This window comes from Necator americanus, chromosome II (genome assembly GCF_031761385.1).
Source record: "Necator americanus strain Aroian chromosome II, whole genome shotgun sequence".
NCBI classification, from domain to species: domain Eukaryota; kingdom Metazoa; phylum Nematoda; class Chromadorea; order Rhabditida; family Ancylostomatidae; genus Necator; species Necator americanus.
In genome coordinates this window covers 28483917-28508254 of record NC_087372.1, presented here as the reverse complement: position 1 = coordinate 28508254, position 24338 = coordinate 28483917, and the positions used below count along the sequence as shown (strand labels likewise).

At 39.8% G+C, this 24338-nt stretch overlaps 4 protein-coding genes across 7 annotated transcripts in view; 3 read left to right on the top strand and 1 right to left on the bottom strand.

The window, feature by feature from the left end:
* Positions 1-13699, top strand: part of RB195_019774 (uncharacterized protein) — a gene marked incomplete at both ends in the record, with an annotated part of 40280 nt that extends 26581 nt beyond the window's left edge. Inside the window, 8 exons of the mRNA XM_064187783.1 lie at positions 8988-9092; positions 9176-9255; positions 9660-9769; positions 12049-12166; positions 12963-13013; positions 13311-13393; positions 13450-13552; positions 13609-13699. Coding sequence (XP_064043664.1) covers positions 8988-9092; positions 9176-9255; positions 9660-9769; positions 12049-12166; positions 12963-13013; positions 13311-13393; positions 13450-13552; positions 13609-13699 — 741 coding nt within the window. The remainder of the gene's footprint in view (positions 1-8987; positions 9093-9175; positions 9256-9659; positions 9770-12048; positions 12167-12962; positions 13014-13310; positions 13394-13449; positions 13553-13608) is intronic.
* A 1840-nt stretch (positions 13700-15539) lies between these two features.
* Positions 15540-23156, bottom strand: RB195_019773 (uncharacterized protein; the record flags this gene model as incomplete). Of its 3 annotated transcripts, XM_064187782.1 has the most annotated exons (8): positions 15540-15683; positions 21410-21518; positions 21632-21726; positions 21788-21886; positions 21950-22136; positions 22231-22334; positions 22428-22532; positions 22572-22688. In XM_064187782.1, the coding sequence occupies 8 exons, from the start codon at positions 22686-22688 to the stop codon at positions 15540-15542; spliced, it is 960 nt and encodes a 319-aa protein (XP_064043663.1). The 3 variants fall into 3 exon arrangements, with proteins under 3 accessions (XP_064043663.1, XP_013302002.2, XP_064043662.1); XM_013446548.2 differs by lacking the exons at positions 21632-21726; positions 22572-22688 and adding an exon at positions 23136-23156 and having other exon boundaries at positions 21747-21886; XM_064187781.1 differs by lacking the exon at positions 21632-21726 and having other exon boundaries at positions 21747-21886.
* On the top strand, positions 23024-23485 carry RB195_019772 (uncharacterized protein; the record flags this gene model as incomplete). Its single annotated transcript, XM_064187780.1, has 1 exon — positions 23024-23485. The coding sequence occupies one exon, from the start codon at positions 23024-23026 to the stop codon at positions 23483-23485; it is 462 nt and encodes a 153-aa protein (XP_064043661.1).
* On the top strand, positions 23469-24146 carry RB195_019771 (uncharacterized protein; the record flags this gene model as incomplete). Of its 2 annotated transcripts, none has more annotated exons than XM_064187778.1 (1): positions 23469-24146. In XM_064187778.1, the coding sequence occupies one exon, from the start codon at positions 23469-23471 to the stop codon at positions 24144-24146; it is 678 nt and encodes a 225-aa protein (XP_064043659.1). The 2 variants fall into 2 exon arrangements, with proteins under 2 accessions (XP_064043659.1, XP_064043660.1); XM_064187779.1 differs by having other exon boundaries at positions 23679-24146.
* Positions 24147-24338: the final 192 nt, after the last annotated feature.

Sequence of the window (24338 nt, the reverse complement as noted above, 5' to 3'; positions counted from 1 at the left end):
GATGCACTTCGCTCTCCCAGTCTATATAAGATTTTTTTCATTTTTCCTATTTTTCTTTCCTCTGGTTCTTTTACATAGCATTACAAAAGTCAGCAACTTAAAATATATCGTTGTTGTTGACATAAACGCTGAAAATATTCTCCTACACTTGAAATAAAAATAATTCAGTCTACCGAAATCTTGGAGTATATTTATGTAGTACCTGTCAGTAATAGGGCGGGTGTGGCGCAGTCGGTTAGAGGTCCGTTGTAGCCACACGGTCGAGGGTTCGAAACCGCCTTAGTGCAAACCAAGCCTTTCATCCCTCCGGGGTCGATAAATTGGTACCAGACTTGTCTGGGAGGATAAAAACACTGACTTGATCATCGGCTGGCCCCCGCAAGTCATTGTAGAGGCCAGATACACGTTCGTAAACCTCAAACGATTCTGAATTCCAGTAAAACGCGTTGGCGCATCCCAAGTGGATTGATACGCCACTGACTTTATCCTTTATCCTTTTTTTCAGTAATATAAATACAATTTTACGTACATGCATAATATAAAGTGATATTTTTATATAATTATTCACGTTTTTGTTTTTATACAACGGTGTTTATGTTTCGTTGCGTTTAAAAAAAAGTCTAGGAATGTTTCCAGACGATTCACAAAGTTTGTGCGTTTTTACACTGGCATTTTTTCTTGCTCTGCTTAACGTTTCGTTTTTTTCTCTGAATTTTATATTTTCAATAGGACGTGAGTTATGCAATACATAAAAATATTGATGTTTACAACGACTTTCAGTGCAACTGCAAAGGAAATGTTTCGGCGATGATTCGATCAGAAGGGAATCAATAGAAAATACAACAATCATATAAATTGACGACCCCACTAAACAAAATGTTACTGGTAGAAAAGATCTTCGAACCATTCGTGTAGTAGTTGTAGTTGCTGGGTTTTTTGGGGAAACGAAAAAAAAGCAGTTTTTCTAGGAAGGCAGCATCATTGATAAGGCCATCTATTCCACTTACAACCCCTAAACCACTCGGAAATTTTGGGGTCAGAAGTAGTAGTTGATATATTTACTATGAATAGAAATTTTCATAGTAAATATATCAACTTATATTCTTTGGTCTCATAAAACGTAGCGTTACTCCAACGTCAAACTACGAGTAAAGGTTAAGTGTATACAGACAGGAGCGCGCGACGTGCCTACACGTCGCGCTCCCTTAGCTGAGCATTTTTGCCGCCGACTATAGACACTGCGCAAAATTGTGGTAAAAAAAACATCAGCTGCAAATACTAACTCGCCATAATCTGCAATAAAAATTAGATACAAACTAAGAACTGAGGTTTTATACAAAAGCTTCTATAAGTACTTAATTAAATTTTATGTCCCTAATTACATTTAGGATAAACAATGCTGGAAATCTTGTATGACTGAGTTGTTCAAAAACATTTAAGTTTTTATGGCCATTCGACAATGGTGAAGGAAAATTCGTTTTTTTTTTCAAAGAATAATAAAAACTTGAGTGGAAAAACTGAAGAAAAAATGTTTTCGCTCAAATTACTCCGCTGCTTAACACCATTTGTTTCGTTGAAAATCGAATGGTAACATTTAAAAACGGTTTGAAATCATGAATGTCTTCCTAACATTACTATCACTTGATTTTTGGTTGCGTTGGTTGTTATGCTTCGGAACGGCCAAGACCACATGTACTTTAGAGGGTGGTCGAAGTCAACTGCATATGAAATTAGTAGAACTCTGAAGAAGATAGGAGGCTCACACTTAAGACTACTCATTTCCAGAAAAAAACCCATACCTGTTCTTATTGTAGGGAAGCTGACTCTAAAGTTCTTAGAAAATACTAATTAGTTCTTTTCGGATATAAAAAAGTGAGATGGAGCAGTGAAGTACAGGAGGCTTTTTTTTATATTTTCAGAATGATATTAAATAGATCGTTGTGTAAGGCAAAATCATCCCCACTTACAAACTTTCCTAATCCTGTCAATTTTTTGAAACTGTGAAATGACGTAAAAAAAGTAAATATAAACAAGGATGAGAAAAGTGAGCAAGAACAGGAATAACAAGAAGATGGAAGTTGTAAATAATACTTTGTTCTAGACGTGACTATTTCCTACTGAAGATAGTCACTTCCAGAATTTCAATTCCAGAAACTTCGTGAATTTTGCTCTGAATATAACAGTTTTCTTTTTGTTTACAGTTCTCCTCTGGGTTGTTGATGTCTGAAATCAGATACACTACATACTATAAAGGAGGCGTCCTCAAAGAATGTTGATTACACTCGAGATAAACATATCTGAAAATATTTCCCTAATTCGCTAGTACGTTGAAATGACAGAGCTGCTTTTTCATCATCATTTTATATAATTTCTTCGTGTTCGAGTTCCTTCATGTTTTATATAGTTTTTTTCGAACTCTCAAAGAGCTGTTAATACTAGTCAATTTATTGATTAATCCGATTAGGGCGAACATATCTCTTAATTAATTAGTGCACACTGTTCACTAATTTCTCGTGATTAACAAAAAGTAGTTGTTGATCAAAGATCTACGCTTTATCAAAAAAAACACTTTGTGTACTAATGGATAGTGGTTGCGCCCTCCAGGTGCCAAGTGTCCAACAAGGAGTTCTAAGACATTACCTTCTAGCTGAATTAATGCATCTATTTAATATTCTAAAAGAAAATCGAAAAAAAACTGAAAATACAGGGCATGCTTTGAATTTTCAGAACCATTTTTCTAATTTTATTTCAGTGTTATTGTTGCTTTTTAGGATTATTATATTACTATTTGCAGTTTTTTCTAAAGACTAAGCTCATTAAATTGCTGTCCACTCATTCCACTATGCCATGTACAGAAAATTTCTTAACAAAGGAGAAATCCTTGAGAAGAGAGATGGAGAGGGAAAGAGAGGGTAAGTAAAACTTTGCTAATAGTCAATGAAATGCGTGAGTTGCAGGCGAGGACCTGTGACGCGTAATGAATTGGTTTGGGTTTTTTTTTCTGGAACTCCCACTCCGCCTTCGCGGAACGAGTATATTTCCCGAAGTTACTTGTCTTCTAAGGAGGAGGTTTTATTTTTTTTTTCTTTGGAATGAATGATGGTGTGTCCAGTAAATCACGTCCAAATATTAAAATACAATATGAAAAATATTCTTAAAATCTATTTCTGTCTTGATTGCTGGAAGATTCGGAACTTTTAGAATAGTAGAAGATGCTACTTCACAATACTCCAATTTTTAGAGAGTGAGGAACGTTTTTGATGTCTTTCTAAAGTTAATTCCTATGCGAGTAACTATTTCGCTTATTTGCTTTAGTTTTACTAAGGTAGTAATCGCAATTATTTTCGAAATTGGATAATTTTCTGTTTCCTCCTTCCCTTTTCCTTACAACGGTTTATAAATGCTCTATTCCTTGCCCATTACCCGTCATCGTTTGTCAAACGTCACTCAAACCTCTAGCCGCGCTCTGCAGGAGCGGGGCCGAGCCGCCGCAGTGGCCGCAGCCGCGGCTGGCCGCACCGGTCGGGCTGTCGGAATCGCCGGCGACGTCTTTGGCTCCGGGCGGAGCTAGTCGCCGACTGGTACCGCCTTGCCGCCGCCGCGATAAAACCGCGCCAGAAAAACCAGGCGATTCGAAATTTGAATGCCGACAGAGGTGCAGAGAGAGCCGGCAGACACGACGAGGGGTGAGGAACACTGGACAGCTCCACGTAATCGCAGCAATCAAACACTGAACACACACAGACATACTTACAGTTCTAAGCTGTTACTGTACGGTATCCAGCTATGAACAACAGGTTTTGCTGAGAATATTTGCCGCTGCTGGTGCAAGCGCTTTGCAGCTTTCATTTCGGCTGGATGTATATACGGAGGTAACTTTGCAGGAAGTTCGTACTCTGGAATGAGGTATCTTTTTATAGCTGCAAAACACTGGAAAGGCAACGAATTTGTATCATTATTTTGTTGATCTTAAGAAAAATTGGGATCATGGTGTTACACTACTTTTTAGGTTCTGTTTTTTTTTTTAATTTTTACAAACAACGTCTACTTAAGTTAGCACTTTAGCAGGAATAATTACTAGAATTGATATTTTTATTTTTCAATCCGCACATTTCTCAATGTAAATCACACTGAGAGAGAGAGAGTGCTTATCTGAAGTATGAATCATTTTCCAAAAGAACAACAGCAGTCTTGGATGATGCTTGGACTCATGGATAAAATAAAACAGAAAATGATATGGAATGAAATGAAAGTGTTTTATTCATATAAAATGAGGAAAAACCTTAGAGAATCGAAAGTAAGCACAAAATTGGTAAGAAATATTACGAATGTTTGTTTTCACAATATGTAAACATTTCCAACGAAAAACGTGTAGTTTGCATCATTTTCTTTTACGGAAAAATCAAAAGTTCCTATAAGTGGCGTTTTCGAGATGTGGAAGAAGCAGTTGCAGACCAACTGTTCCAACTGGTCTGTAATTACTATTAGTGAAGAGTTTATTCCACATTAAATTTAGGTTGTGCTCGTTTATTGTGTTGCATTTTTTTATGTTGTTTTTTCTAAAATTAAAGTTCCCTTTATTTTAAGCTAAAGCCTAAAGAAACATTTTTATACTGTAAAAAGTAGACTTTCAATAGAAACAAATTTTTAGGTCAGAAATAGCGTTGATGGTGTAATTATTGACAGATTGACAGATTATGTCGTAACCTTAATTTGCTAGCTCATTTTAATCAAATCAAATTGACCTTGTTTACGTAGAGCAATTTCAATCGAGCGCACTTAAACACTGTCCTAGAAGATGTCTGAAGGTGGGTCTATGAGTGTGCCATAAGGTCCTTCAAAAGAATAGCGTTTAATAACATTTGAAATGAAGGAAAAAAGCGATTTTGAAACCGAGATCAAAAGATCATTGAAAATTAAACTATCTTCTCGCATTAAGTTATAAGCAGCTGGCTAATGACCACTATGTAAATAATTAACTCCTAATTTCCTCAGTCTTCTGTAGAAGGTGAAGAGAAGAAGAAGGAAATATTTAAGTTGAAAATATATTAATTGTAAATAAGTTAAGAGCTAAGCTTTTAATAAGCAGAATTTAATTATCCATGTTTTTAACACTTTACTCTCCAGTTCTTAAGTTGGCCTGAGGGTTCATCTAATTTTTTTTGAAGAGATTTCTCTTTGAAATTGGAACTTTATTTAAATATCCTTACAAGAAAATGAGATTTCGTTCCTTTTTTAACATCAATGATGATTATCTGTATCCTAGTTCTCCCATCATGAAAATGTTCTCCATTGATCCCCCGAAAGCCCGAAGCTCGGGTTTACGACAAAATACTAGCCATACTAGAACTTTAAATATAATTAAGACGAATTAAGACAAACTTGAAAACATCACCAGGAGGTAGTGATAGAAGGAGAAGTGATAAAACTGAAGAAACTAGAAACTAACACGAACTCCTACAAGAAAGCTATTTTTAATCTCATTTCACTTGAAAAAATATGTGAAAAATTTGGAAGTCAAGAAAGAGGAAACACAAGGGAAAATTCTCTTAAGTAGAGGATATAGAGGATATGTGAAGACATTCCAATTGAACAAAAAGGAATCACTGAGGAAATCTTTTTGAAAAGCAAATATGTGAAGGAAATCCAACTCAAGAAAGAAGAAACAAAGAAGATATCGGGTAAATTTCAATTTCAAGGTAAAGAAACACAGAAGATATTTCGCAGCGCGTTTGAATGTCTAATGGGCTTCAGTTGCTGATTTCTGAAAAGCAAGAAGGACGAAACAGCAGTCCAGCGTGGTTTTTTAGTTGTTTACCCTGGAGAACTGTGGTAAACAATATTGAATACTCAAGAGAAACAGAAATATCGAAAACGTAAACCGTTATAACCAGGCATTCGGATTGAAAATTTTAGCAGAAATAAGTCTCTTATAACCACGAAAAGAGAGGACATTGAAAAGTTTTTTATTCTCCACTTCTTCGTACGGTAAGCTGAAGGAAGAAGGAAGCACGATTTCTCACCGAAAATGCTATAAGTGTAAATCATTGAAGTAATAATGACGTGACCTACATCAGTTCTGGTAACTGGTATACAGAACAATTGTAGGATAACATCCCCTTACCTTTCTGCTTAGACCTCATCCGGGACAAATCTGTTAGTGCTGAACCCCTTGAGAGGCCTTATCTATTGCACAGTCAGCTGAGAGCAAAACATTCCCATGATCAGCGGTTCCCAAGTGTTCGCTTTCGCTTAGATGCTGGATAAGTAGAGAGATTGTGTGCGCATTCACGAAAAATACGAAAAAAAATCAGAGGTTCTGCTGCAACTGCATGGCCATTGGTCTGAAATTTTAGCCTTAGGATGTAGCCTATAACCCCCTCCGGTGTCGACGATAACTATAAAACATTGACTTGATAAATCTGGCCCCAACTCACTGCATAGGTCATTCTCGCGCTTGCAAACCTCCAACAATTCTGAATTGAACTCATATAGTAGAGTCAAAGCGACGCGAACCGCGGTGCAACTACGCAAGCGTAGGCGGTTGCGTTCGAAGTGGCGCGATGGAGAGCAGTAGTAAGGTCCGACTGAACATCCTTGCTAGCACCATCCATCTCTGCAGTTCACGAGGGTCCCATCTAGATTCCACCTCCCATCTCCACCGAGCCGCTTTGAGCGCAGCCGCTTACGGAACTGCATCGTGCATCACATCGTTTTGACCCGACTATAAGTGTAGGCGCATCTCAACCGGATTGATTAATCTCAGACAATGCATTTGCAGTGCACGCATTGCATGAAAAATATTACTTGTCAATTGAACAATGAAGCTAACTAAATTAATTACAAAAACAAAATATAAAATATGAAATAAGATGTAAAATATAAATATGAAATATGTAAAATACAAAGTAATAATAAATAAAATATGAAATATAAATACAAAAATCACGCATTGCATGCAAACGAAGAGGGAGCAGTGTTCTATCCTGAAATATCCCTTTTCATTCAAGTTAAAGCCAAGATGTACGAACTCCCTAAGCCGTAGAAGCTGAATTGGAGTACAGTACATGTTTAGATGCTGTTTCTTTGTTTCTTCGCTGCTTCAATTTTACTATTTAGTATACTTTTACTATTCTCCCATGTTACTGCTTCTCGAGTGCACAGAAGTTACATTGCGGGTGACTTCAAGAAAAAATAGATAGAACGAAATATTCTTGTTTCGAACCCCGTCGGCTGTTTTTGTCATAAAGGCCGTTCGTTGGGTTTTTATTTTGTGAATATTTCCACCCATACATGTATGGTAAAACAACGATTGCAGTTGTAAGAGGTTCCGCTGCCGACTACCCAGCCGCATGGTTCGAAACCCCTCTACCAGACCAGCTACTCAGGAAGTATCCGTTACAACTCTAAGGAGGCAGATAAACTGATATCGGGGTAACCTGGGAGCAGCAGCACAATCAGAGCAGCCTGGAAGATTCAATAAATAATCCCTCTCAAGTTGTTGCACAAGCGGCATACTCGTTCGTGAACCTCAATCGGTTCTGAGATGGAGTCAGACCTGTTTGTGCATCCCTAAAGGATCCATCAACCCCTTGCACTTTATGCTTTGTCCTCCGTATCCAAAAAGACACTAAAAGTAGGATAGTTACTTTCATTAAAAAAATCGTGTGTTCGTCGATCTCTTGTAAGTCTTTTAGATTTTCGCATCTACAGTAGAACAAACGACAGTATAAAACAAGTAACTGAAGAGTGTCTTTTTTCTCTTTTTTCTTGTACTTTTTATTATCTAAGTGTTTCGTCAATGTCGACACACTAAAAACGCCTTCCTGTGTCGCTAGGTTTTTAAAGAAAGCAACATCAAACATCAGAGACAGTTTATTCCATTTATTAGTTCTGCACGCGTAAAATGCCTTGAAACTACTAATGAGATCAAAACATTCCAAAGCGGAAGAAAACATTTCGGCAGCGTCCAGCACTTTTCCGCTCATTTCTCGTACACCACGTACTAAGGATCTGAATTTGTCTCTAGACATGACAACTAAAAAGAGAAGCAGCAGAGACGGAAGTACATCTAAGCGTGATCCTCAGCATGGTCAGGAGCACATCCTGAAGGGAAGGGTATATATAACATGTTTCACCGAAGGTATGAGAGTAATGTAAATGCATGGTTTTCCAACAAAAATATGAAAGTTAAATGCAAAATAAATACACAAACGATAAATATATAAAGAATGCTACCTATCAGCGTAATATAAAATTGTAGCTTACTTTATTCTGTCATTAAATAATTTATACAGTTTCTTCAACTGCATAAATTGAAGTCCGAAGGAGAATTTTAAGGAAGATTTTTTCTAATTTTGGGAAAACAAAGTACGAGAAACCGCTTCATTTTTGGAATGATTCAATGTTTTGAAAAATGATAGCATTAGACGCTAAACTTTATAGCATAACTGGTGCCAGTTTATGAAAGTGGAAGTATATTTTTGTTACGAGTGGTAGATTTTAAAGACTGGATAGGGTTAAATGCTGTCAGAGAGTAGACAACAAATTTTTGGGAAAAGGGTGAGTTATTGTTATTCAATACTTTGCATGAAAACAACGAGATTTAATCATGTTGAACGGAGAAAAGAAAACAAATCCGAGGATTGTCCAGTGCACACCTAATAATATCTAATGAGATCTGGTAATATTTAATTTTATCTGATTATTTACTTTCTAGTTCGATGAGTTGTCGGAATACTGAAAGATTCTAGACTGAAAATCCTCAAATGTGTTAGAGGGGGTTTCAGAACTCCGAAGTAATGCAGATCATCTGCTTAGGAAAGATTGTAGAAAATATTCTGAAACATTTTCGTGCAATACTCGCAGACACCTCTTGTGTTTTACCACGTTTATTCGACGTATAGCGATTTCTAATGATTATTCGATTTTTTATTAGAGAAGGTTAAACAATGGGTTATTCATTGAACGTTTCTGTGCTCTTTTAGATAGGCGATTCTTGTGAGCGAGAAATCGACGCCACGGATCCGTTGCATCCATCATCAAATGAGCTCAGCGGTGCTAAGCTGCTTCTTCGCCGAGCAATCAAGGAGGTTCACCATCTAACATTACCTCATCACTATTCATCCACCTTATATGTTCCATCAATGTGCTCGATTAACGGCAGTTGCTTAAGGTGTCACCAGATCTTCAACCGACAGTTCCTGGACAAGTGCTACGAAACCATAAGGGCGTCATGACTACTCATGGACCGAAGTCAGGCCATATTTTACTTCTAATGTAATATTTAAACATTTTTTGTTAGGAATCTTTAGAATTTTAATTAAGCTAGTGAACCCTTCCGCTTGAAGTCCCCTACCCGTTAGCCCAGAGCTCAAAGAACGGACTCGTCTGTTCCGGGTCAAGTTGACCACAAAAACAACAAAATATTCGTTGTTCTGTTATAGCGTTCCGGTCATGTAAAAAGCATCTTGCGTGAGGATTTGCCACCTTCTGTAGCAGGGAATAACTTATCATCCCATCACACGAAAGGCTAAAAAGGGCCAAATTTGCTGTATAAAACTTGTGAAAATTCTAGCGAGATATATTCTTTCCTGCTTTCGTTTCATAGCAACTTATTGCTGTTTTCAAATAATGAAATAAATCTTAATTGTTTCCAGGAGAGGGCGCAGCAGTGAACCTCGATTAGATACCGCCGCTTCTCAGAATACGTTTGTGATTGAGACGGAACGACGAAGACCTTTGGTACTTCCCGTGGGATTGGCTGACGGTAGGTCTGAGAATGGAGGAAGAAATTTACTGGAAATTGAAAACTGGAACAGAGATGTAGGGCTGGTCAGCTTTTAGTGGGTGCGGCTGTGGAGTAAATGCAATCTAATTCTCCTCCATTTACAAAATTCAGAATTCACTGTGAACCAATCACAAACCTCACTATCTTCCAACCCATCTCTCCGCTCTACAATGTAACTAATTTCTTTTCTTGCTTTCCTCTTGTAACCCATCCAACGTTCCTTCATTCCTTCGAGGTCAATAAATTGGTACCAGAATTACCCGAGGGTATGGAAACACTGCCTTGATACATCTTCTCGCCCCCGCAAATCCTTCATCAACCTCGAACGATTCTGAATTGATATCCTTGACTTCTTTAAGGAATTGATTAGAGCCAGTACTTTTTTCTTCTTCAGATCCATACTGAGTGTGTTGAAGAGCATGTCATCATAATTTAAAAAGGATATAGTTGCGTTGTCATTTTATCTATATTTTTTGCATATTATTTGAGAATTTGTATTTTATATGTGGCTTTCCCATCATTTACTTTATATAGAAAAAAAAAAAAAAAAAAAAAAAAAAAAAAAAAAAAAAAAAAAAAAAAAAAAAAAAAAAAAAAAAAAAAAAAAAAAAAAAAAAAAAAAAAAAAAAAAAAAAAAAAAAAAAAAAAAAAAAAAAAATTTTTTATTTTTTGTTTTTTTTTTTTTTTTTTTTTTTTTTTTTTTTTTTTTTTTTTTTTTTTTTTTTTTTTTATACTACATTGAGTGGGTCTGCAGTAGTGCATCCTCAGCTAACTATCCGGCAGATGTTCAACCAGACCTGTTCTGCTATTTTGTTTATTCTCATATCCCTACAAGTAGAACAACTAGTTACAAAGTAATTTCGCTGGATGTTGTATGAAGAGGATACGCACGCTACACCCGGTGTCGTTGTAACCAAAGTTCCCAGTCACTTCTAGACCTCGTTTTCCGGAGTTCAAGTACTGCGCCGAAGATATGTAGGTCGTAGGTCCGACACCTGTCACAAAGACATCATCTTCAAGAATAGTTCGCATTCTCGATGAAGCTACGAGAACTCGTTTCGTTTTATCGTTCTGAGCCTTATTCGCGCCAAATACGCAGATTCATGGACTATATTCTACCTAATTCCTCAAGAACTCTAAGAACACCGGGTGTCAAAGACTGTCAAAGACACCCAGAGCTCTTAGAACACACTTCAGTCCTTCCCTATCGATATATTTACTTAAAACACAACACAACTGCAAATTGTCTTGCTCTACTCAGAACGGAGGGCAAAAAACAGCATTATCCAAGACTTCAGGTCAGAAATCCAACGGTTTATTTTGGAGAAACCGTCAAACTTCTTAGAGACCAAGTCTCGTCACCCATCTCAAGTCTGCTTCCTCTTCGTAGAATTGAACTGTGATTGCGATCTTAGCAACGAGACAGATTAGAGACTGGTTGGACGCAAGGAAAGATGCGGTTAAAAAAAGGAAATTTGTCAAAAAGAGGACTCGAAGACGGAAGACCGGTCCACTATCGTCGTCAGATTGGCGCCCGAACGCCAAAAAAAAAATTGAGGTGGGTCCGGCGTCCGACGAAAATGCCAAAAACTAAGTCTAGTATGACTAGAATTCTTCCGGTTCTACGCGACGCGATCAACAAGAAGTATCTGGGAGTTTGTTTTGTTTTGTTGTTGATTTCTGTTTGATTTTAGCTCTTCAGTTCTTTAGAGTTCACATTTTGTTTGAAAGTAGTGATGGAATTTCGGTAGAGAGCTTCCGTACCGATCTTCTTCTGTCCGGAATTGGTTCAACGTGCTCTGATATGCTCCTTAAAAACTTCTTTTCAATCCCCAACCTTTTCAATCTTCGATATCTTCCCAAGCAGATTACGAAAAGGACTTCTGGCAAGAAAACTGCCCAGCTTCGACGATGAGCGGAACTAGTGAGCCACCAAGTTGCTGGGTTGTCACTAGGGGGATTGGGGTTCACATACTACGTAGTGTTCTCGAGTCGTGATGTCTAGAGGGTGTGTTGGTGAACTGCGTGTGCTACAATCCTACAACTCGCTGAGCGTTACGAATGCCGAACGTTGTTTGTAATCAATAGGCTCTCAATTCCCATATTCACGGATGGATTCGTGAAAGGTTACGGGACGTATAAAAATTGTCCGGTAATCATAGCCGTTATAATGGTCCAACACAATCGCTTCTTCATCATAAGGTTTATTTTTAGCGACTGGCAAAAAAACTTCTACTATTCCAAAGTTTTACTTCTAGGGGCGGTCGAATACAAAAAAGCTCAAGAGGCCATGCAAAAGGCAAAAGAAGAGGAAGAGAAACGACTACAGCGGGAACAAGCTGAAAGAGAAGCTGCCGAAGCCAAGGAACGAGAGCGGTTGGTTTCAATTGTTGTGTTTAGGTAAATCTGCCTTCTTCGTCTTCTTTTTTTTCTAAGTGATGCACCCTTGAATTTTCTAGAAAATCTGCAATGTGCATTAGCAAAATAACAGTGAGCTTCCCAAGAAAACAGAAATATCAGTATCACGAAGTTCTCTATGTGTAGCTGAAAATTTCTCCTCATCATTTGCTCAAGGGAAATTCAAAGTATATTAGATCCATTCAATGAATGTTCGTTTGTTCTTCTTCCAGAAAATAAACTGGAATTCGTTTGTATTTCTCTACGACGTTCCGCTATCACGTATTGTACTCCTGGAATGACAAGAGGTGACATAAGGTGCAGAATGGTTACTGTACTCGGTACTGTAACCAAATTCGCGCTCTCCACCGTATTCTCCAACTTTGATCATATCGCTTGAGTTATAGTTCAACTCTGCTGTAGATCTCTGTTAATAGCTAAGATTATAGGTGTGCCTCTTTATTACCTGGGAAGAAAACAACAAATAAACAAGGAAAAAAACGAAGAAAAAACTATAGTGATTTATCCTCTCAAATGCACCGCCACAATGCAGAAAGAGCTGGTGTGGTCAGCGTATTAAAGAGCAATACACAGGCCAGAGCTTACCTTATGAGCTGAGATTGTCCGCATAATAGAGCATCCCACACCAGAACTCATGAATCTCAGGAGTGTTTATAAGGTAACCCTAATTGTTCTAACAGTCCCCAATAGGTAAAAAAAAACTCGCTGCGGTTCTGACGTAAAGTTGTTTTCTATAATACATTATTGTTTTTAGACTACGCACTTATCGACCGCATGCCTCTGCGAAAAAACAACCGACGATGAGGTGAGTTGTTACGTTTATAGTTAGCGGACACAAACGCTCATGTAGTTTGTTTGGCGGCGCTCAAAGCGGTGGGGTGGAGCTAGCAATGGCGATCGGAGTTGTACCATCGAGAACTGCTGCAATGAGTGGTCCTCGGAAGGGTCCCCGGTCGATCCTAAGTGCTACGCTCTATCGCACCGCTTCCAGCGCGGCCGCTTACGATGTGCACCAGGCTTCATGTCCTTTAAACCCGGCTGTGAACTGAGTATCACACTTATTTCAAGTACTGTTAACAAGAGTATAGATCATGTCACTTAGGAAAGAAGCAACCATATCAGGTGAAAGCTTATCGAGCCAGGAATCCAATAAAACAACTGGAAAACGTTCACCGTTGCGGAATAGTGAGTGATCCATTTGTATCGTCACTCTGTGTAATTACCTCGCTGATCTTCCTCAGAATCCCTTGTTGCTGGCGGCGATAACTCATCTACAAACATAACTTCGCCAACACCAGTGAATGAAACTCCCGAGCCACAACCATTTGAAGTTGAAGATGAGAGGTCTATCATAGAGGTGTTGGATATACCTATATGTAACCTAACGGAAATAATTACAGCCACCTTGACTATACGGCGGTGTTCGGAGCTAGACCAAAGATTGCTCGGACTCCGGATCACATCGTCAACCGCTCTGCTTACTATCAGTAGCTAACGTCGTAGTTTCGATTGTGTTCGAAATGCTCGGAGTCTGCCGCAATTATTAAATTCTGATTTGGTGCCCAAATGCTCCTGTTTATATTAGTGTACGTACGTTATGTACGTTTCCGCAGATTCGCCTTCTCAAACTTCTCCAAAACCACTGGTTTAGCTAATTGTGAGGTGTGATGCTAGTGCATCTAGATCTTCCCCTTTTTCTGTTCATATGTAGAGCGTGTGTTTCCAATATGTGTGATCTACGTGCTCATGCTTTTTTTCTGTAAATTGTTTCCCCGACTATTTGTTACTGTGCTGACGTATGATGCAGAAATTTCACACAGTTCTCTTGATGTGGGCGTAGTTGCTGTCATCTGCCTTTCTTTGAAAGACTGGACAGCAATCAAAACAGAAAATGATTAAGATTTTCGTTGAGATTTATCCAAAATCATCCTTGATGATAGGCACAATCTCGCTAGTTACTGTTTACTCAGATCCTGGACTTCTAAAAACCGAAGTGTTTTTCTGAACCTGCACATCTGGAATGTCCCTACTTTCAGTTAAATTTCCTTCGTATAGGACTCTCTTAACGAGTTGACCACGACTACGATGTGCTTTTTGATTCAAAACGCCAAAGCCATCTATCGTTTTGGGATTCGCGGCAGCTATAAAAACACTGGGTTTTAGTATGCCAGAGAATTACTTCGAGCAAGAAGAAGACCATTTCTTATTCGACCGTCTGTTTTCGTTAATGAAAACCATCCATGTGAAAAACCGTTTTCTGTAGCTACTCATTTCGCTACAAGATTCCCCCTCCTGCAAACGTTTATGACGGGCCACGTCCATACTTTGTCACACTTTTTATGCACTGCACCCAAATCCCACAGTTTCTTTTCCTTAAAAGTCGTTCCCACAGTTTCCTATTAGCATTGTTGTGTTTGAGTGAAGGCTTGATGTCCAAAATGTGACACAATAAAGCTTCTTCATGGTACTGCATGTAAATAAAAGATGGAATTAGCTTCTGTTTGGAGTTCATGATAGTTCAGAGATGAATTACAAACGGGTGCGGACAAGAAGGAACGGCGATAATTAACTGGCAGTCGCTGATCTGTCTGCAGTGGTCTAAGAGGCGTGTTAGGAGCAAGCAAATAGCAAAGCTAATGGAAAATGTCTTCATTGAGACTATGTAGTCTTATTCATGCATTATTATACGGAAAAATTATGGAAACCCACAAAAGCGAAAAAAAAAGGTCCAAGAGTTCTTTGCCTACTGTAGGGAAAGCTCAGTCCACCTTCGAAGAGGACGGATTCCGTCAACCCGCTTCCACACGTTTTACCCCGACTATAAATGAATGATCAAATGATTCGTGTCAAACTGTCCCCTCGGGACGTGCCAGAGATTCGACTTTGATTCAAAATCACAAAAGTTAGAGAATACATGACTTATACAATGACCCAGCGTACGTCGTCAATTTTTAAACATCGGAGTGATAAAAAGCTTGCTGTCACTGGTGGTAATGTCGAGACAACGATCATGCGGACGTAATGGTGATATCTTACCACGGCGCCACGACTGCCCCAAACATGTAAGTAAACAAATGAGAGAATTACCGCGACGAATGGGAAGGTGGTATCACTCTCGCCATCTTCTTACCTCAAATTCAGCACCGAAGTTTACTTATTATCCGCTTAATTTTGTCTGGAATCTTACCGTGCACCATAATGATTGACAGGGTCTCTCTGACATTGTAGGATCGTCTCTTGAGGACCTTAAGGTAAATAACTCTTTAGGAGCGCTTACATTTCAGTGGAACATAGAAATTGTTTTATTCCATAATGTATCATATATCACACATCAGATAGCGGGCAGGCAGCTGTTGAGTCTATCTGTGGAGTTCGCCATTACAGGAATAATATCGATATCTGTGCATGCAGAGCAAGAATTTTCTTCGCAGCGGTACTTCGGTGCCACGCAGATGATGTCGAACCCATTTGTAACCTTAATTACAAGGAATTGATTTGAAAAAATACCTACGGAAACATTCCTGTCATAAATTCTTCGCTATAACATATAGTACTTAACTGCAAAATGTACCTAAAAGATACGTCGAAACTTGAAAAACCACTTCGAGTTATTGTTTTGACTCGACTGACGAGATAAAAGCGGCATAGAAGGAGGTGCTCAGGACCATCCCAGAAATGCTGTGATGCAATCATCTTTATCAGTTCGGTTATTACAACCACGTTATCTCCCGTTATCCATTGTGCTTTAATAGTTGATGGATAGCAACAGCGTTGGGCTATTGCGCCAAATATTGGAAGTCTTCACTTCAGTCTTCATGTGTGCCCATGTTGAGTCAAGTTATTCGTCAGGTTAGCAAATTCCCCTAGACATGTTTATCCACAACACCAGTAATCATCCATGCTATACAAATCCTAACCTGTTTATGCTACATCAATTTTCTCATAACCGTGATACGAAAGGTCTTCTCAGTTTAGGCGGTTTGCTGAAGAGGTCGGCCCTATTCTCATTACCTATGCTTACCATACTGTAACGGGTTTATTCTGCCACGTCAGTATGTGTATGTAATACGTACGTATGTGTATATGTGCATATGGGTGTATGTGGCTGTGAAGGTGCACATCGGCCAATGCGATCGATCGTGACCACCAACAAAGATGCTCGGCCGTCGACGGTAAAGACCCTCATGGCTCGATGCGTTTGCTGGAACTACGGTGGTCGAAAGTTCAATAACTTTACTGTAAGTCAACATCTCTCAATCGCCTAACCCTTGTCCCTTATCCACTTAATTCATTATCCATTTTGTTGTTGTGTTCTTAGTTTTGCTTGACGTTTCCTTCTACGTATGTGCATCTCATCTTGTTGTATGTCTTATATGTGTGTATTATCGCTGTTGTTAAAACACTGGTTTAATTACCCAAGTATAAAATTGCCTTGATATCATATCGGTATATCATCTGTCTCTTCTCGACGAAATGTGCGGCGTGAAGCCACGGTTGTTCATTCTTAGATCGGTGTTCAGAGTGTACGGTCCATCGAAAATAAACTATTTCAAACAACTTGCGTGGTGTATCACAATTTGCAAGACGAAACTGGAAATCATGTTATACTCCACCGCGTGGCAGAACCTATCTACTTCACGATACAACGAGCGCATTCACTTCAGATGTCTCAGTCTTCCTCCCACTGCATTTCGGCCCAGGTGCACCAATCTGACACCGTGGAACCTATACCACGCCAAACTTTTTAGTGCGAACGCACCTGCCTGACGACTGAGACTCGCTCGACTGCCCTCCGGCGTCATCATGCCTCACCCCACCGTATCTTTCCGCTTTCTTGCAGTCGCACATTAATTCGGAATCAGTAAGCCCACTATTGTACACCTCACTAGTGAGTAGTAGCTTCATATGATGTGCACTTCCTCACTTAAACATCGCTACATTTGTAATACGATCTGTATACGTCCGATCCAAATGGTAAACAGTGTGTAAGTTCATTTTCTGTTGTTCAAGTTTCCGAAAACGTATTCACTCTTTTGCTACCAAGATCGAGGAAGGATTCGAAGAAGAGGAGAAATGTCAAGTCTACCAGCTGTACTCAGTGGTACGTGATACTTGCGAAGAGAGTTAATCAAAAATTTTACTCATATCGTTCTGCAATCGCCTTATTCATGTGTGTTGGCACATCTCCCGAAAGGTTTCGAAACTCAAAAATCCACTTCGTGGTCATCGTTTCGACTCGATAGAGGAGATAAAATCGGCGCTCAACGCCATCCCGGAGATCGAATGTAACAAATGTTTCGAAGATTGGAAGAAGCGTTGATATAACTGTGTTGGTGCCGAGGAGAAGGGGACTACTTTGAAGAAAATGAAATAAATTTTGAAGAATAATACACTGTTTTTGCTTTACTCTAAAAGTCTTGATCACAGTAGTATATTCTTCAACGTAAGCTGAGTAATATTCCATGGCTATTTTTTTAAAACTAAAATGCTACATCTAGGTTTTCTTGTTATGCTAATGTGGTTTTAGGTGAAACTTTATTATATTTTATATGACTTTTTTTTGCCTAGAACCCTCATTTGCGATAGCTCAGAATGTCATTGGCGTCTTCTGTAAAGTTGTAGGAGGCTTTCAATCACTTAGGGACCAACTTGGAATCAAGGCCAAACATAGAAACACACCACAATCCACGTTTATAAAAAGTAAACAGAAAGTTACTTCCACCTGTCCCGCTCCCTCGTACTTTTTATAAAGAACCTTGAACCAGTTCGTGAAGCCGTTGAAGTTTAGAATTGTATCAGCGGGAGTGGTAGCTGCCTTTAGCCAACATCGAGATCAGCCGCACAGAAACTTAACTAGGAATCAACAGCAAGGGTTTCGAGAAGTCCGGGAACTAATATCCAATGGGACACTACGTACCTCGGTGAGCCACAAGGGAGGAGAGTCTGTACTAATGCCGCAAATACTAGATCGAGATATAACGGAACGGTATTTAATGGATAATAGTATTTATCGCCAAATTACAGAAAAAAATTTTACTGCACAATATAAACGTTTGAACCGTGTTTGGATGAGCGTCGGTAAGGCTACTGGGATTGACGAAAGATTCCTTAGCAGGTTGAAAATAGAAACACCAAGCTGTCCCGTTTTTTACAGCCTGATTAAAACGCATAAGCTTTCAAGGAACGACTTAAGATCAATGTCAGCGGAGACATAAAATAAGGCCAATAATAAGTTCCGTAGGAGGACCAACAGATCGTATCTCTTGGTTTCTAAATAGAATTTTGAGCCAACTACTACCAAAAGTGTCCTCTCGTCTATCAAGCAGCTCACAATTCTTTGAACGTCCTAAAAATGCTAAAGTCGAACGAAATTGTGTCGAGTCATGTGACGTGACTTCAAACGACGTATAATGATCCTGATCAACGGATGCCTTCAGTGCAACATTTTCAAATGGTCAGGAAAATACTACTCTCAAATAAGAGGACCTGCTATGGGCCAAAGGCTTGCTCCAGTTCTTGCCATTTGCTAAATGAGCAAAATAGAACGACCAATAATCGAACTTCTTCCACAGATGTACTGCCGTTATATAGATGATTGCTTCATTGTAACATCAACACAGTACAAAATGGACGAATGTTTAGAATTTTGAATGAACGATCGCAGTACATAAAACTCACTCGAGAGCAACCAAGAGATGGTTAGCTGCCTTATTTAAATGCTCAATTAAAACTGCACAATGGCATTGCAAGTGTGTATCTGCTGTATCTGTATCAACGTCAGCTCATCCTATTGGCATGAAAACGGCAATTATCCGGAATATGGTCAAAACAGCAACAGTAATGCGCACAGATGATAGAGAACGTGAGGAATCACTAAAACTAGCCACAAGCATGGCTAGTTCGAACGGTTACACGAGATCGAAATGCAATACCCAAACAATGTAACAATGTAACAATGTAATCTTCAAACTTCAAACAAGACAATGAGGATCCCACGTGAAGGTAAAATCCCTTTGTGTGCAAGATGATGTTATATTGGTGAACATCCCGAAGGACAGCATCAAGCGACAGTTGATTCGCAATAGATTCTACGACAGGCACTGTGTGTCAGAGTGCTGCGTTGTTTGTCCATTCGGTAAGACTGGTGATTGCACGAAAACCGCAGTTATCTACCAAATAGAATGATTAACGTGCAGCGCCATTTATGTTGGATAAACTGGGAGGATGCTGAACCTACCTATCAAGGAACATTTGATAAAGGGCGTGGAAGTTTGATGACAGCGTTAGGGTGCCACAGAAATGAGAAGCATGATGGAAGTGAGGTTGAAATAAAGTGTACGATATTAGCACACGAATATCTGTTAGGAAGGATTTGGAAGCATTTTGGATTTCTGTCAGGAATCCATCCATGAGTAAGAAAAACGAGTGCCTATCAATTACCAATAACTTCATGCCGTTCGTATCACTCTGTATAAGATAACATAAGATTGTCCCACATGCAGTCCCTTAACGTTATCCAGACATTAGCACTTGAGGATACTGCACAGTGCGTAGTTCTCATTCGCCCTGGTAACGATCTATAAGAACGCGGTGGTTCACCGGCCCCGCTATTCGGTGAGACTGGTCAGTTTGTTTTTCTTTTGGATGTTTTGCGTGGTGTACTTAGAACAATATCAAGGATTGGCAAGGAGACAGGAGTTTGATGGGATATACATGAGATCAAAGACCTCGAACCATTTTCAGTCCTTTGATAAGGCCGAGTTTGTCGAAACGTCAAGCCAATAATAAAGTTTCACCTAAAACCTTGTGGACATAACAAGAAAACATAAATATACTTCGCAATGCCGAGGTTTGAAGAAGAAAGTACTTGGGAATTGTTGAAGTGTTACATACCACTCGTTAAAGACACATCACTCTAAAAATTGATGTTCTTCACCCCATTAAAATGTTGTGTGTACACAGCTGAATGAGGTATTTTCGACTTTCTTCGTTTCTTTATTTCTATTTTTTTCTTTGTATAATTAAATCGTTAATGTTGCTATTAAATCGTAAGCTCTGATGCTGAATATGGAGAAGAAGAATCTATGACCAAGAATCCACGTTACGCACGTTTGCATCTGCGTTGAAAAAAAAATAAGAGTTTTGACCTCAAAGACGGATCACATGCCCGTCGAATAATTGTCATAGGTAAAGGAAAAATTTATTTCTGCCTTTCTTTCTTGAAACATAGAGCACTGCAGTAAACTAGTCAACAGAATGCTCTCCGTAAAGAAGAACTGAAGAAAGTTGGCGTTGACAAGCAGTTCAGGCGAGACGCAACGTTTTCGCAGAATATGGAATAGCGACAGATGCACACACTTACTGTTTATTTCTAGGTGCATTTTTATATATGAATAAGAACGCGATGATTTGCATTCGGTAACCTTTATGGGCCCACTACAACCAGAATATCTGAAATGAGACTATCTGTCTGTCGATTTGGTATGCACTGAACTAATCGGTGCGCAGACAATGTGTGCATGTGTGTGTATGTGTATGTATGTATATATATATATATATATATATATATATATATATATATATATATATATAAACAGTGAACATACAGTGTCGTTCTAACCTTCAAGTAAGTCACGTTCGATTTAACCCTATCAGCTTCTGAAAAAGGCGAACTTGCCGAAACCGTAGCCAATAATGAAAGGTTGTAACACCCTCGCATTTGGCTCAAGCTAAAGGACAAAGATTAAAGTGTCTGGAGTTAATCAATCCGCTTGAGATGCGCCCCCACGTTCACTTCAATTCAGGATCGTTTGAGGTTTACGAACGTGTAACTGTCCTTTAAAATGACTTGCGGGGCCCAGCCGATGCGTCACGTCAGTGTTTTTATCCTCCCAGACAAGTCTGGTAACAATTTATCGACCCCTGAGGGATGAAAGGAAAGATGAGCACTAGGGCGGATTCGAACCTGCGACCGTGCAAGCAGCGGAACACCTAGCTACACTACATCCGTCCATGCGTGCAGATACCAACGCTTTTACCGAACCACTTATGCCATCTCCCTGTTAGGACGTAAGAATGTTTTTTTGTTGTTTTTTTTATGTAGTAGAATAGTAGATACTAGTAAATCTTTGTAACTTAGTTGTTGGTGGTTTAGAGAAATATTCTACAAGTTTTTGGTATAATTTAACCATAACCACTCACTGCGGCCTTCTTCACTCGTGATTTGTTTGTACTACTCATTGATACTATGCTCGCATTGAGGCATAACATATTGTCAATTGGTGTTACCGGTGAAACAACTGCTTTTCCACTGAAAATGGCGAATTGAATTATGAGAAACTTTAGAGGGAGTAAAAAAAGGGAAAATTTCTTTTTAAAAAAGTTAAAGAAAAAACGAAGGCCTTGGATATTTTACAAAATTACCTTTTAGGCGTCAATGCTACACGTAGGGTATTGTTATGAACCGTCCAGTCGACATGGTACTTCTTATAACCCATGGAAACTAATTGTTGCTTGAACTGCAAACTTACAAAACTACCTTTTAGGCGTCAATGCTACACGTAGGGTATTGTTATGAACCGTCCAGTCGACATGGTACTTCTTATAACCCATGGAAACTAATTGTTGCTTGAACTGTTTAAGGCTAGGGTTCACCTGCCGCCTTATTGCATCTGCTATCTGGAAATTTTGACTGAATTTGAACACTACAACTGAATGTTTGTATATGTTTGCTGACTTTACCTTCTTAGGCACCTTACTGTTAACCTTGGATGCGATCATCTTTTCTATTTTTCCGCTGAGAAATTTTAGAACTTCTACATTTTCAGCAAAAACTACACGGACATTCGAATTCATTGAGACAGTTGGAATGAACTTGAAGTTGCTCCACTTCAATTTCACATCGATATTCGCATTTTCGGACACCGCTCTAAACCAAAACTTGTGAAAAGTTTTTATAAATTTTTAACTGTGCAAACAAAAACAATGGAACGGAGCAAGAATTAGTAACATTTCGAACTTACTCAACATTCCCTCTTGTCTTAGCTGTTACAGACCATTTTTCAAATGGCTTCACCCCGACTTCTAGTTCAGCTTTCAAACTAGCGTGAAATTCCACGTCATTCATCTGAATTCGTGTTCTTGCATTGTAACGTTTTCTTTTTTTTTTGTATGTTTCCTTCATATACGTTATCCATGAAGAACTCAGAAAATATCTCACGCTTAAATGAACACCATTGTCCATTTCCTGTAAAGAAACGCCGGATTTCGGCACAGAAAAGTAATCGACTTTGCCATCCGAGATGTGATATTTCAAGAAGCTCTTCTGAAGAAAAAGCAATTATTGCGGAGGAGTTGCAGTAACCTCCACAACGGTGTACCGCCTCATTGTGGCGTGGAGGTGACTATGGGCGATGTACAGCGGAGGTTCGTCCTCCGGCAGGGTCTCCCAAGCTGAGAAGGAGTTCGACACATCCGACATTCCGAATTCTCGGAATCGGAAGCTTAGCTAAGAGTAAACCAGTGCTAAGATTCACCACCGTCGTCTCGTCTTGGCAAAATATCGCAAGGTGGCTTCCTGATCCATATAGGTTTGGCAACGACCTGTGGTGAAAGCTAAGCTCGCCGTGGCATGGCTGCTTAGCTTGGGGAAAAGTCTTTTTGCCACTCCAGCATATGCATTGCCTCAGTGCCCTGCACACTGGGCCATGCCGTCTCAGACGTCGGATGGTATGGCGACCGGTGAGAGGCGATCAAATCTCAGGTTGCTCAGGACGTCATTGATTCTGGACCAAGGCGACACACGCACGTCTTGCCATGGACTCTCTTTTCATGAAAAAAGATCATCGTCGGTGTACATGGGAATGGCCGAATGCGGAGACTCGTGCGGAGATCGACCACATACTCACCAACCGGAGGTGGTGTCTACTTGACGTCTCAGTAGTACCATCCTTTTGTAGTGGTTCTGATCACCGTCTAATTTGTGCGAAAATACGACTTAGCCACACGATGGAAAAGAACATCTGCTATCGGCAACGAAGGAGAAAAGAAGTCGTCTACGGCGATTGCGTACTCGACGACTCCTTTTCCCAAGGTAACTGTCACATCGAGGAGGACCCAAACGTGGACTACGAGATGCTGCTCAGAGCATTACGAGCCTGTGCTGAGCGTGCCTCGAAGCCGCGCACGACAAACTTGGATCGAATTTCGAAGACTACCAAGGAATTGTTGGAAGGAAGAAGGGCTTTGAGGCTTGATCCGAATGCCATCGCACATTGAGCGGTTAGTAGCAAACACTAACTGCAGAAAAGCGTTGCAGGAGGATCTTTTGAAATACAGGCAAAAGAAGGTTCTGGAAACAGCACAAAGAAGAACGAGTCTAAAGAAGTGCTGCAGGGATCTCCGCGAATACCATATTTTGCTAGGAGCCTTGCTGAGCGAAGACGGGACTCGCACGTCTTCTCGTCGTGAAATGGAAGTCGTTACGGAGAGGTTCTACTCGAACCTTTCCCCTTCATCAACTCCTGTGTCAAGCCCGATCATCCCCATTGGTGAAGCTCCACCATGGATTCTCCCTTCGGAATTACGAGTCGCTATCAAGAGCATGAAACCTGGCACAGCCCCCGGACCTGATTTTTTATCAGCAGATTTCCTTCAGGCTAGTGATCATCCAATTCATGTAATCTTAGCAGCGCACATGACATCCTACCTTCAGAAAGAAAGGAAGACATCGCGAACTGTTCTTATCCATAAGAAAGGTGACCGAGAGGACCATCGGTACTACCGTCCGATATGCTTGCTGAGCGTGTTATACAAAGTATTCACCAGGATCATCCTCACGCGCATATCTAGGACGCTGAAGCCCAGCCTTAAGAACAAGCTGGATTCCGCCAGGGGTTCGGCTGCTTGGGCCACATCTCGACCGTGTCGAGGGTCATAGAGGTTGCCGGGAATACCGCCTGCCCCTTGTTCTAACCTTCGTCAACTATGAAAAAGCCTTCGACAGCGTAGAAATTAATGCAATACTGTCAGCGCTGGTCGATCAAGGTGTGGACGCCTCGTATGTGAGGACATTAGCCAATTGCCACGATCGATGCACCACGAAGGCACAGCTTTTCCACCGCTCCCTCAG